General features: G+C 47.8%; 3 protein-coding genes across 4 annotated transcripts in view; all 3 read left to right on the forward strand.

The window, feature by feature from the left end:
* Positions 1–6,729, forward strand: part of LOC310769729 (maestro heat-like repeat family member 5) — a 57,861-nt gene extending 51,132 nt beyond the window's left edge. Inside the window, exon 19 of the mRNA XM_083629400.1 lies at positions 6,643–6,729. Coding sequence (XP_083485526.1) covers positions 6,643–6,671 — 29 coding nt within the window. The 3' untranslated portion in view covers positions 6,672–6,729. The remainder of the gene's footprint in view (positions 1–6,642) is intronic.
* On the forward strand, positions 6,653–8,846 carry LOC310769790 (uncharacterized protein). Its single transcript, XM_083629549.1, has 6 exons — positions 6,653–6,785; positions 6,939–7,301; positions 7,488–7,607; positions 7,741–7,855; positions 8,123–8,257; positions 8,409–8,846. Exons 1-6 carry the CDS (start codon positions 6,706–6,708, stop codon positions 8,829–8,831), a joined length of 1,236 nt encoding a protein of 411 aa, XP_083485675.1. The 5' UTR covers positions 6,653–6,705; the 3' UTR covers positions 8,832–8,846.
* Positions 8,847–10,695: 1,849 nt separating this feature from the next.
* LOC310769900 (uncharacterized protein) overlaps positions 10,696–16,895 on the forward strand; it is a 27,317-nt gene continuing 21,117 nt past the window's right edge. Inside the window, exon 1 of one of the 2 annotated variants that reach the window (XM_083629772.1) lies at positions 10,696–10,761. In XM_083629772.1, coding sequence (XP_083485898.1) covers positions 10,714–10,761 — 48 coding nt within the window. In that variant the 5' untranslated portion in view covers positions 10,696–10,713. Of the gene's footprint in view, positions 10,762–13,527; positions 13,606–16,895 lie in introns of those variants that run through there. The other variant, XR_014551829.1, reaches the window with a different exon arrangement.

Consider the following 16,895-nt stretch of genomic DNA (forward strand, 5'->3'; position numbering starts at 1 on the left):
GGATTATGGAGAAAGCTAGAGAGTTCCAGAAAGACATCTACTTCTGCTTCATTGACTATGCAAAAGCCTTTGACTGTGTCGATCACAGCAAACTATGGCAAGTTCTTAAAGAAATGGGAGTGCCTGATCAACCTCATCTGTCTCCTGAGAAATCTCTATGTGGGACAAGAAGCTACAGTTAGAACTGGATATGGAACAACTGATTGGTTCAAAATTGGGAAAGGAGTACGGCAAGGCTGTATATTGTCTCCCTGCTTATTTAACTTATATGCAGAATTCATCATGCGAAAGGCTGCGCTGGATGAATCCCAAGCCGGAATTAAGATCGCCGGAAGAAATATCAACAACCTCAGATATGCAGATGACACAACCTTGATGGCAGAAAGTGAAGAGGAATTAAAGAACCTTTTAATGAGGGTGAAAGAGGAGAGCGCAAAATATGGTCTGAAGCTCAACATCAAAAAAACAAAGATCATGGCCACTGGGCCCATCACCTCCTGGCAAATAGAAGGGGAAGAAATGGAGGCAGTGAGAGATTTTACTTTCTTGGGCTCCGTGATCACTGCAGATGGTCACAGCAGTCATGAAATTAAAAGACGCCTGCTCCTTGGGAGAAAGGCGATGGCAAACCTAGACAACATCTTAAAAAGCAGAGACATCACCTTGCCAACAAAGGTCCATATAGTAAAAGCCATGGTTTTCCCAGTAGTGATGTATGGAAGTGAAAGCTGGACCATAAAGAAGGCTGATCGCCGAAGAATTGATGCTTTTGAACTGTGGTGCTGGAGTAGATTCTTGAGAGTCCCATGGACTGCAAGAAGATCAAACGTATCCATTCTTAAGGAAATCAGCCCTGAGTGCTCACTGGAAGGACAGATCCTGAAGCTGAGGCTCCAATACTTTGGCCACCTCATGAGAAGAGAAGACTCCCTGGAAAAGACCCTGATGTTGGGAAAGATTGAGGGCACAAGAAGAAGGGGACGACAGAGGACGAGATGGTTAGACAGCGTTCTCGAAGCTACAAACATGAGTCTGACCAAACTGCGGGAGGCAGTGGAAGATAGGAGTGCCTGGCGTGCTCTGGTCCATGGGGTCACGAAGAGTCGGACACGACTAAATGACTAAACAACAACATGTATGATGTTTTGGGGGGTGGTCTTGAGCTACAGGGTGGGCAATTTAAAAAGTCTATATAAGAGCTTGCACACCAGTTTTCTGGGTTCCTCTCCTCCCTCCCTGCGTGGGGTAAGCGGGGGACCCTGTTGCAACAGTTTATTAAAGATCAGGCTTACTAGCTGCTTTGCTTCTCAGTATTCTCTGGTTGGCCTCTGTTATTTTCTCCTACCAATAGAGAACTTCATAAGGACTCTATATGGGCTCTTGGGTACCCCATAAGGGGAAAAGCTGGACCATAAAGAAGGCTGATCGCCGAAGAATTGATGCTTTTGAACTGTGGTGCTGGAGGAGATTCTTGAGAGTCCCATGGACTGCAAGAAGATCAAACGTATCCATTCTTAAGGAAATCAGCCCTGAGTGCTCACTGGAAGGACAGATCCTGAAGCTGAGGCTCCAATACTTTGGCTACCTCATGAGAAGAGAAGACTCCCTGGAAAAGACCCTGATGTTGGGAAAGATTGAGGGCACAAGGCGAAGGGGACGACAGAGGACAAAATGGTTGGACAGTGTTCTTGAAGCTACAAACATGAGTCTGACCAAACTGCGGGAGGCAGTGGAAGATAGGAGTGCCTGGCGTGCTCTGGTCCATGGGGCCACGAAGAGTCAGACACGACTAAACAACTAAACAACAACAACAAAGAACTAGTGTTCTGGGCTTCCTATCTCTCCCAATGGACAGGTGCAAAGTCTCTGAGCATACCCTTCTAAAGGCTCCATCCAGGACCGGCGAGGGAAAAGCCGTGCTTCTGGCGAGTGTAAAGGCCCTTCTTGCATCCCTAGATACAAGAAATGCGAGATATGCTGCCGGTGCGGCTATATATTTCTCGATTTCTCCAATTCTATAGTCAGGGCACCTTGCACAGTCCTGCTGTCTCTCGGTGTCTAATATTCTTAGCCTGACCGTAGCTTTTGCCTGGCCCAAGCCCAGACTTAGAAGGGCTTGAGGGGTAAAATCCAGTTTCCGGAGGGTGTTCAGGACTGCAGTCTGCCAGCCCGACTGGAACTGGTCACAGAGGATCAAAGGGGCTATCCCTCGGGGGAGCAGATTCAATGTCAGCCATTTGTAGATTGATGTTAGGCAGATGCTAGCCTCCACTCTCATCATCCCCGTTTCCAATCTAATCCATGCATCTGGGGACTTGGAGGAGAGCTCTAAGAAGTCTAGATCGAACTCTCTCAAGGGGGGAGAAAGCAGAGGAAGGCGGACCCAAAAAGGAACCATGCAGGAGTTGCGCCAAAGTTTTGGCCTTGTATCATTTTAGAGCTGCGGGGACGAAGAAGCCCCCTTGTGTTCTGAAGAATTTAAGGATACAATTTGCAGTTTTTCCCGCTGAACTCCCGATGGAGTTTATGTGTAGTTTGTTGGTTCCTGAGGCCTGTACCACCATTCCTAGATACTTGTAGTTTGTGACTTGTTCTAATTTATGGCCTTGGAGTTCCCAGCTTCTAAGCTTTGGTTTCCCCCCAAAAGCGAGTATCTTGGTCTTTTGATAGTTGATTTTGAGACATTCAGATTCACAGTATGCTGCGAGCTTTCTTAGTGCTCTTTTGAGTCCAATGGGGGTTCTAGATAGAATTACCGCATCATCGGCATCTGGAACCTAGATTAATGGTATCACCAAGTTAGGCAAAGAGCTATCCAAAGTCAAAGAAAGGGTTGAGCTTTGCCCAAGTTTTTGGAAGGGGAGAAGGAATGCCAAAAAGGGAAATTCAGTGTCCTATATTGAAGTCGATTGAATATTATTTTGAACAGAGGATTCCTTCTGATTTATGTACATGTGAATCTGGAAGAGACTTCCTTTCTATTTATACATGCTGGATGTTATCTTTGTACTATAGTTTGGAAGGGAAAAACAGAAGAAGAAAAGAAAGTGTGAGTGGCTGGCCCAGTTCAGGAGAAGGGGGTACCGGGTGGAGCTGGTTTTTCTGCAGAGCTGAGGCAGGGAGCCCTGCTGCCCACCTGTCCACAGAGTCCATCACAGGAAAGGGCTGCTCCCAGGTGCAGGCGAGGGAGAGACAGGGGCCCTGGCGGAGCTCTGCTCCTGGAGGAAGGACGGATGAGAAACAGCGCCATGGGCTCTGCTGAGACAGGCCATCTCCCTCAGGTCTCCTCTCCCCCAACTGTCATCTGGCGGCAGCCATTTCAGCAGGCTGCCTCAGTGGGAGAGATGACAACAGCATTCTAGACACTGGGGCCTGAGCTTGTGAGTTGTCTTTTCCTCTGCCCTCCTTGCCCCCTTTCCTTGTGTGTTCTGTTGGTCAGATTATTTCTTACAATAGAAGTCTGCCATTAGGGAGTTTCTTGCATTTGATTTCATGGAAGGCTCTCTTGGAGCCTTTTTGGCTTAAGAGAGGGGTACAAATGCTCAAAATAATAATAATAATAATAATAATAATAATAATAATAATAATAATAATAGATTTATACCCCGCCCTCCCCAGCCAAGACCGGGCTCAGGGTGGCTAACAACCAATAATAAAAAGTTGATTAAAATACAATTTAAAAGATTAAGATACAACATTAAAACATTAGGATGCAGCCTCTTCACAGGAGGGAAAAGGAAATAGAAAGAGGGGGAGGGAATCAAACTGATTCTAAGCCAAAGGTCAGGTGGAACAACTCTGTCTTACAGGCCCTGCGGAAAGAGATCAGATCCTGCAGGGCCCTGGTCTCATGAGGCAGAGCGTTCCAGCAGGCCGGAGCCAGTGTTGAGAAGGCCCTGGCTCTGGTTGAGGCTAATCTAACTTCCTTAGAGCCCGGGACCTCTAGGGTGTTGCTATATATGGACCTTAAGGTCCTCCGTGGGGCATACTGGGAGAGGCGGTCCCGTAGGTACGAGGGTATGAGGCTGTGAAGGGCTTTAAAGGTCAAAACCAGCACCTTCAATCTGACCCTGTACTCCACCGGGAGCCAGTGCCACTGGAAAAGCACTGGGTGAATATGCTCTCATGGCAGAGACCCCGTGAGGAGCCTTGCTGCAGCATTCTGCACCCGCTGGAGTTTCTGGGACAGCTTCAAGGGCATCCCCACGTAGAACAAATTACGGTAGTCAAGCCTGGAGATGACCATCGCATGGATCACTGTGGCCAGGTTGGGGCGGGAAAGGTAAGGGACCAACTGCTTGATGAGGCGAAGGTGGAAAAATGTCGCCTTGGCTGTTGTAACCTGCGCCTCCATGGAAAGGGAGGTGTCAAGGATTACACCCAAACTCTTAATGGAAGGCTTAAAAGAATAGAAGGATGAATAAGGTCTCTAAGGAAATGGAGGCCAGAGATTTTCAGTTTGTTTCCCAACCTACCTCGTCTGTGCTTTCCTGATCAACACAAAAACATGAATGGGTCTGATCCATTCTTCACATTCTGACGTTCCTGTTTCTCTTTTCTCTTTTCTTGTGGACAGGGAATTGATTTTGATGAAGATCAAATACCAGAAATCAGCCTGGAAGATGGGGAGGATCTTTCTCCAAGGTAATCCTGTGCTAATCCCCTCCCCCATAATCAACTGCTTTTAAAAAACAACCCGGTCCATTTCTATGGTGGTGGCGCTTGGGGTCTGTGAAGGATGGGAGGCAATAAACCCTTTTGACAAAAGTGCTACTCCTCTCTCCCCTCAGCATCCGAACCACAGCTTCTCTGGATGCGGCTGATCTTCTTCCTGAAAGCGACAGCAGGGACCAGCTGAAGAACAGACTTACGGAAGTCGTCGCAACGATGAAGAGTGGGAAGATCCGAAGGAAGGCGCTCCGAGATCTTTCCGCCCTCCTGCAGAAGATCCAGGAATCTGTGAGTTGCGTGGCGAGTTCCCGCCTCCCCCACGGAAATAAAGACACAGGACACCAGTATTTTAGGTTAATGGGCAAAATTAGGCCACAACTTTATTGATTACAGGAATTGAGCGGTATTGGCTTAGGCATTGGTCCTATCGACTAACCGGCTTCAGCCTGATTGCTAGAAGACCGGCAAGGATTAACCACCAGTAGGGGGAGTCTTGCTGATGTACATCAACTAGGAGCTCCCCCGGGGTCACCACTTGGGGGTGTGCCTTGGGCCCTGGCCTCCATAGGCTTCGGACGGGGCCACGCCCCCCGGAATCCTTTACCGGACTACCCTTCAATATGTGGGGCAGGCGATGGCACTTCCTCCCCTCTTCCAACTGCAGAACAATAGCAATGCCTAACCGCCAATGCCGAGGAAGTTGTGATGATTTGCTACGAGGTAGGCAAAAAACCAAATGGCTGGTGCCAATTTGCCAAGTGGGAAAAATTCCTACCAGGCCCCTTGACGGCGACCAACCGAAGTCCATAGCCATGTCAAAGAGCCAAACCTAAAGGGTGGGAGGGTGGGAAAACCGGAGCTGCTGGGGCGCTGGGAGAAAAAGGGAAATCCTCAGGCGCGCCGGCCCTAAATAGCGCTGGTGATGGGTTGCTTCTCTTATCAGTCCCTTCTCTGGGTTTCTTCTCAGCCATCGGTAGCGGTTCCTGCATGCTCCTTTGGCCAACTGGTGGCGATTTCCTGCCTTTGTGCATTGGATCCGGACCCGGAGAGCAGGCAGCGGGCAGCAGAGGCTCTCTGCCATCTTCTGCCCATCCTGCGGCGCAACGAAGGTAAGACTGGAAGAATGCATCCCAGCATGGGGTGGGGGTGAGCAAGACCCAAACTAACCCTTTGGCTTTCCTTTGCAGAGATGCTGCCACGAACGTCATGGAACCAAACACTTATCACCAGAGCTGAGAAGGTCCTCAAATCCACCGGAGGACCGGTTCCTGAATTGTTCGTGAATAATTGTTACCATCTTGCCAGGGTAAGTCGCTGTCTCTCAAGCCACATGTTCTGGGTTCCGCAGAGGCTTTCTGCTCCCCAGCCCTGCCCTGCGGGCATCTCTGACCTTCCTCTCTTGCTTCAGGTCTTTGGTGCCTTTCTCCCTGCGGAGCAGCTCTTGGAGGCCATGTGCTTCCTGGCCAGAGACCTGGTTGTCGAGAGCAGCTTCAACCCACTGGATATCTCCCACTTACTGCAAGAATTCCTCAAGCAGTTTGGCGGCACAAAAGTGAAGGTAAGGCGTCTGCAAAGGTAGGAGAGAAGAAGATTCTCTGCTTTGGTGTAGGGGAGGCCACCTCATGCCATTGGGTGGCCAGGACACATGTTAGTTGAGAGGGGCCTGGCAATGTCAGGAGAAGAACCTCAGCCAAGGGACCTGAGAAACATGGGTTCAGGGATGGGGAATCCTCCTCCTTCTGGGAGCAGACTGGCAAGCTTCTTCTCTTGGTCCACAATGGATAGGGGAACTGGCGCCCTGGAGCTGCCTGGGTTCAGTACTTCCAAGGACCATGAGTGGTACCTTGGAAGGAAGATGGCTGTGGTGGCACAGGTCAAAAGTTCCTCTTTCAATGAGGGATGGAGGGATCCGCCTGCAGACAGCCCCGCTTCCTTGTACTTTCCAAGCAACCCTCTCCTTTTCTCTGACAGGTGAAGGTGCTGCTGGAGGGCTTCTATAAGATCAGCCAGGGGCCTGCAGTGCAAGGCAGAAGCATGGCCGTCTTCGCTTTGTCCATCTTGTCGCACCACCACCTGGCGACAGTGGTTGAATATCTCCTCCAGTTTCCTTTCAGGTATGGAGCCCTCCAGGTTCTACTGGGCTAAGGGGGAGGTTGGCAAGCTGCAGGGCTTGCTCAGAAAGCCCTTGCTGCCATTTCCTCTCTCTGGAGCATGGCAGCAAGCAGAAGACTTGAATCTGACCATTGCTCTTGTTTTTGCATTCACAGAGACTGCGAGAGAGTGTGGAAGGAGGTTTTAGCATCGGCCGACCCAGAACAACTGATCCATCTCACGGCCGAGCAGCTTTACGAAAGCCCCTTGGCAGAATCTGCCACCGAAGTGGTAAGGACCTACCACCTGCTTTCTGGCTTCCTTCTTCCCAGGGTAATATCTAGGGATTCCTGTATTCTGCAGAAAAGCAGGGAAAGTGACTTGCACCTCTCTCTCTTCCAGCAACATCTCATCAGCCTGTTGCACGCCATCCTCAGGATGGAGGACTACAAGGCAGCTGTGCGCCAGAACTTCCCACAGCTGCTCATCGCTCTCCTGGGGATGGTTATGAACTTCCACTACGACCAGGAATTCCTCGGGTGAGTAGTGTGCTGCAAAGGGACCAATGGAGTCTTTTCCCCTTCAGCCTTGGGGGGTTTCCAGTCCAGCTTGGTTTTGCAAGGGAGGCTCTCCTTCAGGCGGCTGCTAGGGAGGGAAAGATGGGGAAGGAATTTGAGTGTGTGGCAATGACCCTTCTGGTAAAACTGGCCTTGTTTTTGTTGCAGAGGGGCTAAGGAAGTTCTGCACCTCCTTCTTGGCACCACTGGAGAGCAAGTGGAGGCGGCCATCGTTGACCAACTTTTCTGCCGGGAGACTTTCAGCCAGGGGTTGTCTGCCATGGTGAGGTAAGAGGAAGAACGCGGTGACCTTCCCCAGTGGTCTGGCAAATGGAGCTGAAGGCACGGGATCGGACTGTGCCCCTGTTTGCTTCCTGCGGTGTCTTTCCCTTCCTTACTGAGATCTCCTTCTCCATTTCAGAGCTGTCGGAAAGCGACACTGGTGGATCCCTCCCATGGTGGAAAGCATCATCGCTGCTCTCAAGGACCAGGATTTTGCCGGAATGCCACAAGTCGCGGCAGCTATCTACATCGAGGTGAGGGGGACTGACGCGGGAGGAAATGGGTGCAGCAAGGAGGCCCTGGCTTGGTTTCTGCCGAGTGTTGGGCTGCTTTGAGCCTACAGACTGTTGCCTGTTTTAGTGCTCCTCAGAGTAGACCCACTGGATTTGATGTACATGAGAAACTTTGGTACATTCACTTCAGTGGGTTTGCTCTGTGCAGAATTGCAAATGGTGGGTAAAAGGAGAACCTGCCTCAGCCTCTCATCACTGAAGAGTTTCTTTCTCTTTGGGCCTCTTTAGCTGCTCAGCTGCCGTCTGGAGGTCTATCCCTGTGAAGATACACTGGAGCAGCTCCTCAACTGGCTGGCACACGACCACCTGCAAGTCCGGAAGCTCAGCGTCAGAGGAATATCCCTGCTTCTGGACTCTGACATGGCAAGTGATGCTCAGAGGGAGGGAGGGAGGGGGGTACAGATCTTGATTCTAATCATGGTCCAGCACTCTTTTGCTGGCACAATACTGAAGGGCCTGTGCTAAAAGGCGTGAGGCCTTTCAGACCTTTGAAAAGATTCTCTCTTTTGTGTAGGACCCTTCGCTTCTGCGGCTGTTGCTGCTGGATTCCCTCCCTTCTGCAGAAGCTGATGTCCTCCCAGAGTTGATAGAGCTGGTAGACCAAGCCTACCATTCCAGGGAGCTGGGAGAGGAAGACCTGAAGATGCTGGCGGCAACCTACTGCGGTCTGGCTGCCCATGTGAGTATGAGGGGAAACATGACACCACACCCGGTGGAGGAGGAATGCTTTGGAAGAGGAAGGGTGGGGTTTAGACTGGCATGCAGCGGAGATGTTCTGGCTTCAGGAGGGTGTTCCTCTGGAACACCTTCTCTTGGAAGCCTGCCTGGAAAACGCAGGGAGAGAGTCACCCCTGCCCCCAGTCTCCCCCAGGAGGAGGATAGGGGGCTGAGCAGCCTCAAAACACCCCAGTGGGCAGGAGAAAGGAAACTGATCTGATGAGAAACACAACCTCTGATATTTTCTGCCTACAGGAGGAAGCCTCCGTCCGGACATCAGCCATCCAACATCTGGGGCTGCTTCGGGGCTGGGTGAGAGACCAAAGGCTTCCCATAATAACAACAACAACAGAAGAAGAAGCCATTCACGAACTGGTTGTGGTCCTCATCCACCTCGAAGACGAGGACGAGGTGGCCAAGGTGAGGGCCAAAGAGGTGGACTTACACAGTAGGAGGGAGGGATTGTTCTCAGGAGCTTACGAGACTATGTGCCACAATTTGTAACCCTCTTCTCTTCTTGTGTTGCAGGCTGCAAGGAGGGCTCTTTCCCATCTAGCCCCACAAGTGAAGTGGTGGGCTCATCCCAACAAATTTAGCCTCCACTTTGCTCTCCACCAGGCTGCAAGCATCTGGTAAGGTCCCTCTGCTTCGTTGGCACCTTTGCCCAGGCATGTCTTTGGCAGTGCAAGGCTCTTCTGCCGTGCTCTCAAGCCTCTCTGATGCCACTTCTCCTTTGTCTTTGCCCACAGAGCAAGACCTTCAGCAAGGACACCCTTCGGAGTGCTGCCTTAACATGTACGAAGCCGTCCGCCAACAGGCTGCCATCAGTCTCCAGGGTGGCAGCTCTGTTTCTGGGTAAGTCAAGCAACGTTCTTCCCTGGTAGGGATGGACAGAAACGTCTTGGTAACGATGCCAGGGAGGATGGGCATGTCCCCAGGCCACCTGCTAGGTAGGCCTCCATCTGCGCCCAGATCTTGCTCTGAGTGCTCCGCGAGGGTGGAGACCTCTAGAGCATACCTGTCCTCCTGCCGAGCTGCCTCTGTCTCCACTTGCTTTGCACTGAGATGATGTCCCTTTTCTTGCCCCCCCTCTCTCTAGGTCATATGGCTTTCCGGGATGCCAGTTTCATCCACGATCAAGACATGGCATCCTACGGAACATGTGAGTGAGACGTACGGAGGGCAGGGAGGGATGCTTCTGCTGAGAAAGGTCTTCAGGGGAAGGCAAATTCCCAGATGTATGTTCAGACAGAGGTGCCACAAGATGAACATGCAAAGAGAATTGGAATGTGACTTCACTGCTCTCTTGAGAGCCAGTGTGGTGTAGTGGTTAAGAGCGGTAGTCATGTAATCTGGGGAACCGGGTTCGTGTCTCCGCTCCTCCACATGCAGCTGCTGGGTGACCTTGGGCCAGTCACACTTCTTTGAAGTCTCTCAGCCCCACTTACCTCACAGAGTGTTTGTTGTGGGGGAGGAAGGGAAAGGAGATTGTTAGCCGCTTTGAGACTCCTGAAGGGGAGTGAAAGGCGGGATATCAAATCCAAACTCCTCTCTTCTTCTTCTTCTTCTTCTTCTTCTTCTTCTTCTTCTTCTTCTTCTTCTTCTTCTCTCACACACAAACACACCTGATGGCTGTTTTCATATTGTTGATGGATGGCTCTTTTCCTGTGTATCTCCGCCTTGCTCAACCTTTCTCCCTTGCCACTCAGGGCTGGAAGAGATGCAGCAGCACGAGGAAGAAGGGCTCAGGCAGACAGGGAGGAGCTGCCTGAACATCATGCAGCGGGCCTATAAACATCGGAAGAAAGGCAGGGTCCAGCGCTTTTTGAGGAGGCTGCTCCACTGCATTCACAGGGAACCTTACCCGCAGGACTTCCTGAGCTGCATGCCAGGTGAGTGAGGCATCTGGTGGGCTATTGGGACATCTGGTGGGCTGTTTGGAGGTGACGTTTCTCAAGGAGCCCCTTTCTCCTCCTGACAGAACATCCGCAGCAGTGGCAGGCCAAGGCAACATAACATCAGAGTTGTGCTGCAGAGATACCATCTTCTGCTCTCCGCGGGATCCAGTCTCGTCCAGCGCCAGGAACATCAACGCCATCAGGATGGACCAAGAGGAGTGGTGCTGGCCTCACGACCCTCCGTACACAGCGGTAGGAAACCTTTTTGTTGTTGTTGTGTTCCTTGTTGATGCTGTTTTTGATTGTTGATTTTATTGATTTTGAATCTCAGGGTGGTTCACAACACCAAGTATACGAAGCACAAAATACATAATAAGAATAATCACTGCACAAAATTCATAATAAAAATATCAGAACATAATATAAATTAAAATAATAAAAACATACTAAAAATAGCCACAAGACTAATGTTTGCACACTAATAAACAATACAAGAGCCCTGAAACAGCACTCCAGCCCACAAATACAAAATCTAAATCAGCACAACACATTTAACAATCATTTTAAACAACCCCACCTTCTTGAAGAAGGCTGATATATTAGATTTAGAAGGTTGGAATACGAGGTTTGGATGGCACGGCTACCTAACATACAACAAAGTGGCAGTGCATAAGGACTTTTTAAATCATATAGTCAGAATTTCATTATACAATGTCTGGGATAAGTACTACAGACAATTAGAGCCCAAAATACCCTGGTGGGTATCCCCAGTGGAGATGATAATGGTAAAAAAGACAAACATGGACACAAATTGGGCAACTTAGCAACAATTAATAAAGGTAGAACAGGGCCAATTAAAAATCAAATTGTATGAAGAAATTAAACAGTATTGTAACGGCTGGATTCACTATCACCTAATAGTGCATATATTTAATCAGGATAAGAAAAGTGCTTTTGGAGAAAAGAAGATTGGTTTTGGAGAAAAGAAGTCATTCTTACAAAAGGAATTAGTACAAATTAATAAAAAGACCCTATCTAGGATGTATAATCTACTTTTGGAATGGGAACTCAAGGATGAGATGCTAAAGGACGTTATGATAAAGTGGGCGCAGGATTTTGGCCACAACATAATGTTAGCTGTGGAAATTTGACATCAAGTTCGCAGCATGTTATACAATAAGGGAGAATCTAATGAAAATGATCTACCGATGGTACCTAACCCCTGCCCCGAGGAATCGGCAAAAATCTATAAGCAAAAAAACAATGTGTGTTGGAGATGTAACACCGAGATAGGAACAATGTACCATATATGGTGGGGTGTAAGGAGATAAAAAGCTTTTGGAACAAGTTCATGAAGAAATCATTAAGATTTTTAAAAAATCATTCAACAAGAAACCAGAAGCGTATGTTGCAAGCATATAATCTTGATTCTTAAGATTTTTAGGCACTTCTAGCCTTAACAATTTAAGCATTATTAGGATACATGGTTATACATAAAACTCTTCCAGGTGGCCTTGCCACATTCCCCTCTTTCAAGCTTAGAAACAAGTCACAGTTGTTTCTCCAGCTTGACTCTCATGTTGAACCCCGGTATAGACAACTGTGTCTCTCAAGGGGATCTCTTCAGGGGGTATTTCACGAATTAGTTGAGCGTACTCATGCTCTTCTTCTGGCAGAGGGGGCAGGGCTCGGTATATGGCCATGATGTGGGTTTCAGTGAGATTCTTAATGCTTCGGGCCACCATTCGTCTGACTAGAGATATGCAGCAAGGGGTGATGCAAAGACGTATTAGGAAGACGAATCCTCCTACTGCAATGGCGGTCAAAAGGCTATGTAACCATCCTACTCCTGGGACCCAAGACCACATCCATTCCCAAGGATTCTGACTGGGTTGGTTATCATTTATAAGGGCCTGTAATTTTGGCAACTCGTCCTCAATAGTGTTGTTGAGGTCATGAAACTTCACTCTGCATTTGCCTTCCGGGACTATTTTACAAAAACCTCCTGATTTGGCGAGAAGATAGTCAAGAACAAGTCTATTAGCTGCTGCTATCTGGTTCAAATCCTCAATCTCAGACTGCAACTGTCAGAGGATATGTGTAGCGGCATTGATGGTTTTCTCCAACCTGCATGTTAGGGCAAATAGTGCTTCACGGTTTTGTTCAGCCACAACTCCCGGATGTATGCCGATGGTGAGGATGCTAACAAAGCCTCCACCAACAGCACCCACAGACCAGGCCGGGAAAATCTCATCACTGCACTGTTCCCCTTGGACTTCTATCCTCTTTCTGTTTCTAAGAGAGGGTAGAGGAGGAAAAGCCTCCACAGTCACAGGGAAAGTAAAGGCACCTATTCCCACACACTGATAATCACCAGGGTGGTAATTAGTGGCTAGTCCATTATACAAGAACCAAAGATTGGGGTCCTTGATCAGCCAGCCAGAGCAGATGGATCCCTGTCCAGTGAAGTTGACTGGGAAAGTATGGGTACAGATCTGAGGATGTGGTGTTGCTTTGGTAAGAGGCGTTGAAGGAACCCCACAACCAAAACTTAGCAGTGCACTGTGTGTAATTTCCCAGCCAACCTTTATGTTGGTGGTGCTGGACATTCGGCCAATCTTTCCATTTGGTGTTCCATGATCCAGAGGCATAACAACAAAAGCACAAGCCCTGGGTGGTTCTGGAGAACCGGAAATATCGGTAGGAGGTATCATTCATTTCAGAAGGAGGTGTCGCGAAAAGGCCACTTTGATTATACACTAGGCCTGCCAAGACAATGTCAAGGTCCCTGATTAGTCCTGGGATATGTCAGCTACCTTTCTAGGGTGTTCATAATAAAGGGTGACATTTTCGCCATATATTTAAACATCTGCTTAGCATGCTTTACAAAAACATTTTCTTTTGTCATTGGTCCCCTCAAGGTCAAGATGCACATCAGGGTTAACATCAACTTCATCATGATCAAGGAACTCCAGGGGTTCAAGGAGCCCAAGGATATCAACAATTCCTCGTGGGTAGTCTTTCCGAAGAAATACTTCCTGTATACGTAAAAGAAGATAAGGAGAACAGTTATTATTACTGTAAGAAGAACTGGAGGTAACCAAGACCAGAGCATACCTGGAGAGTGAGCCAACCCTCCGTTCAGCTGCACCCGGTAGAGCCTCTTAGTGGTTCCCGGGTTCTGGTTGAACTGGAGTGGTCAATTCACACTGTATACACTCTCCTATTGCTACTCAAAAAGGGTTTGGGTGGGGGGAGGAAAGAAGGCTACTGTGACCAGTATGGTGGGAGGAAGTACACCTTGGGGTGGTGGGTGAGAGAACCCGACAACAGTTCTTTTAGGTTCTCCGGGCATTTACCTCCTATGATAGGTTGGTCTCAGCCAAAACCCTTCTAAGGGTATATGGGTATATGGCACAGCTGCCTTGGTAATGCTTGTACCCAAACGGGTATGTACCAATCATGAAAATACAAGGGGATATGACATCCGTAATCCTCCAACAACTCTACCCACTTATCAATTATGTTCCCTAGCCCATCCACATTCCTTACTACTATCTGTACAGCTGGTCTGTATTTAAATCTGGCACAAATTGAGGACTGGCTGATAATTCAACTGGTAAAGATCCTCCCATCTGCTGGTGCAGTTCCTCAATCTTCAGGTGTGCGTACACTCACTGGCTTCCGGTGCAGTGAGAACAGACCGGGTGTCTGGGGCTCGTGCCCTAACCCACTCCCGGTGGGGCTAGGGGCAGGGGTTCCTGGTGATCTTCAACTTCAGGGGGTCCGAAGGATTCTGCTCACAGTTCCAATGATCCTCAGACCACTTCAGACAAGAGCGATCAATCCAGGGGGTCACCTCGGCCACTTTCACCCACACGTCATCTCCAGACTGTAAGGGCTGTATGGGTTCAGCCAGGCTGATTGGCATACGTTCAAGGGGCCACCTGTTGAGAGAAATCAAAACACGAGAGAGAGACTCGATTTGTTCTGATGTAATCTGTCCTCCCGTTTGCACCAAGTCTGCTCTTATTTCTGTGGTAAGTGGAGGAAGTCTTCCATACAAAAGCTCAAAGGGAGAGAGCTTTAGCCTCTTGGTGGGTGCACATCTGATCCTGAGCAAGGCTACGGGTAGAAAGTCCACCCAATTGCCATGAGTTTCCTGGCACAATTTGGCCAGCTGTGATTTAAGAGTCCAGTTCATTCTTTCTGTCTTGCCAGAACTCTGTGGTCGGTAGGCAGCATGCAGTTTCCATTGTATCTGCAGGGCTTTGCATACACCTGCCACTAACAAAGTGATAAAGGCTGGTCCATTATCACTGCCTATACTGCTTGGTAGCCCAAATCTCAGGATGATCTCGGTTAAGAGGTGCTTAACAACTTCCCGAGCTTTCTCAGTCCTTGTGAGATAGGCCTCAACCCACCCCATTGGAGTATCTACAAAGACGAGCAGATAATGATAGCCTCTTGCCCCAGGCATTTCCGTGAATTCCACAATCATGTTCTCCATTGGCATTAAGCCTGTCTGCTGTACTCCTGGAGGAAGTACTGGGCCCTGCTTGGGGTTGTTTTTGGCACATAGGAGACACGTTCTTGACACGGCCTCAGCCAGCTGAGATAGCCTGGCGATATAGAATTGCCTGCCTAGGCCTTCTCCCAACGCTGTGGCTCCATAATGAGTGGACTCGTGGTACCACTTCACCACTTCTCTGCCTAGGGTTTCTGGGACAAAAACCCGCTGATCTGGCAATATGAACCACCCTTTATGGGGAGGTAAACTGGTTCTTCCTTCCTGGTGGGCCCATTTTGCTTCTCTCTCTGTATAAATGGGCTTCATTTCCTGCATATTAATAACTGTCGGCAAAAGGGAGGCTATCATAGAGTCTGGTGGAGGTTCCTCCAGGGCTGATTTCCTTGCTGCCTTGTCTGCCAAATGATTGCCCTTTGCCGTTTTGGTGGACTCCCGGCTGTGGCCCCGGCAGTGCATTACAACAATTTTCTCGGGTGCCCATACAGCTTCCAAGAGATTTTCTAATTGTGGGCCGTATTTGAGAGCTTTGCCCTTTGTACCAATGAGTCCGTTCTCCTTCCATAGGGCTTCATGGGCACGCAGGGTTAAGAAGGCAAACTTTGAATCAGTATAGATATTGGCACAGCAGCCTGTTGACAGCTGTAGGGCCCTAGTGAGTGCCACAATTTCTTGGGCCGTGTTTGGATGGATCATACCTTCCTGCTCCCAGTTAATCTGAATTATCCTTATCATTCTTTCTTTGTTGCTTATCATCACTTTATATAACATCCCTACTATCCCTTTCTTCGTCATTTGTCTTTTGTTCAGCACCATATCTATTTTCATTTGTGTCCTCATCGTTTCATCTGCTCTTTCCATTTTTATTAAATCATAAAGTCCTTGCACTTTCACCCAATATTGTTTTCCTATTTTTTCTTTAAAAACTTTTTTTGTAATTAAATTCCCCTCTTCATCAAACATATCTTTTAATTTATAAAATCCCTGATCTTCTAATTTCTTCCACCAAGCAGGCTCCCTTTGACCCTCCTGCATATATTTTAACGGCATCCACCTTGAGTATGTTGGCATCCATTTTGTATTCCAGTTCTTCCAGATTCCTAACGCAGTTTTCCTTGGTCCTATTATCTTCTTAAAAGCCATGTTAATATCTCTATTAAATAGCCCTTCTCTTCCTATTCCTTCATTTATTTCATTCTCCAGCCTTATCATTTATTCCCTTCCATATATCCAATATCTATTAGATTTTTCAACTGGAATGTTTCATAGTAAAATTCTAAGTTCAGTATTCCCCATCCCATCTCTTCTTGAGATGAATAATTTACTATGTCTGGGGTTCTAACTCTTTTACTTCCAAAAATCCAATTTTTAAATACCTTATTCCATGTTTTGAACCATATTTTCCTAATGGGTAGTGTAATTACTTGAAATAAATATAATAAAAATAAAAAATAAAAAAATAAAAAATAAAAATAAAAATAAAAATAAAAAAATAAAAAATAAAATAAAAATAAAAATAAAATATTTTAACTGCTCTAACCCTACCTAGAATAGATAAATTCTTATTTTTCCATGATTTTATATCTGTCTTGATCTTTCTCCACGCTTCTTTGTAATTTACATCTGGAATCCAAGCACTATTTTTAATAATATTTACCCCAAGTATTCAATTCCTTTGCTATTGATATCCATTTTTGTCATTTTTGCAATTTCCTTCTTCTCCTCTTTATTTACATCCCCAAATAAAATTTCAGACTTCTCCAAATTTACTCCCAATCCCAACTCTTCTTTAAAGTTCTTCAGGATTATCATAAATTCTCTTACACCCTCTAAGGGGTTTGTAAATAATAATAGGATA

Source organism: Podarcis filfolensis (assembly GCF_964270895.1).
Source record: "Podarcis filfolensis genome assembly, chromosome: 8".
Taxonomy (NCBI): Eukaryota; Metazoa; Chordata; class Lepidosauria; order Squamata; family Lacertidae; genus Podarcis; species Podarcis filfolensis.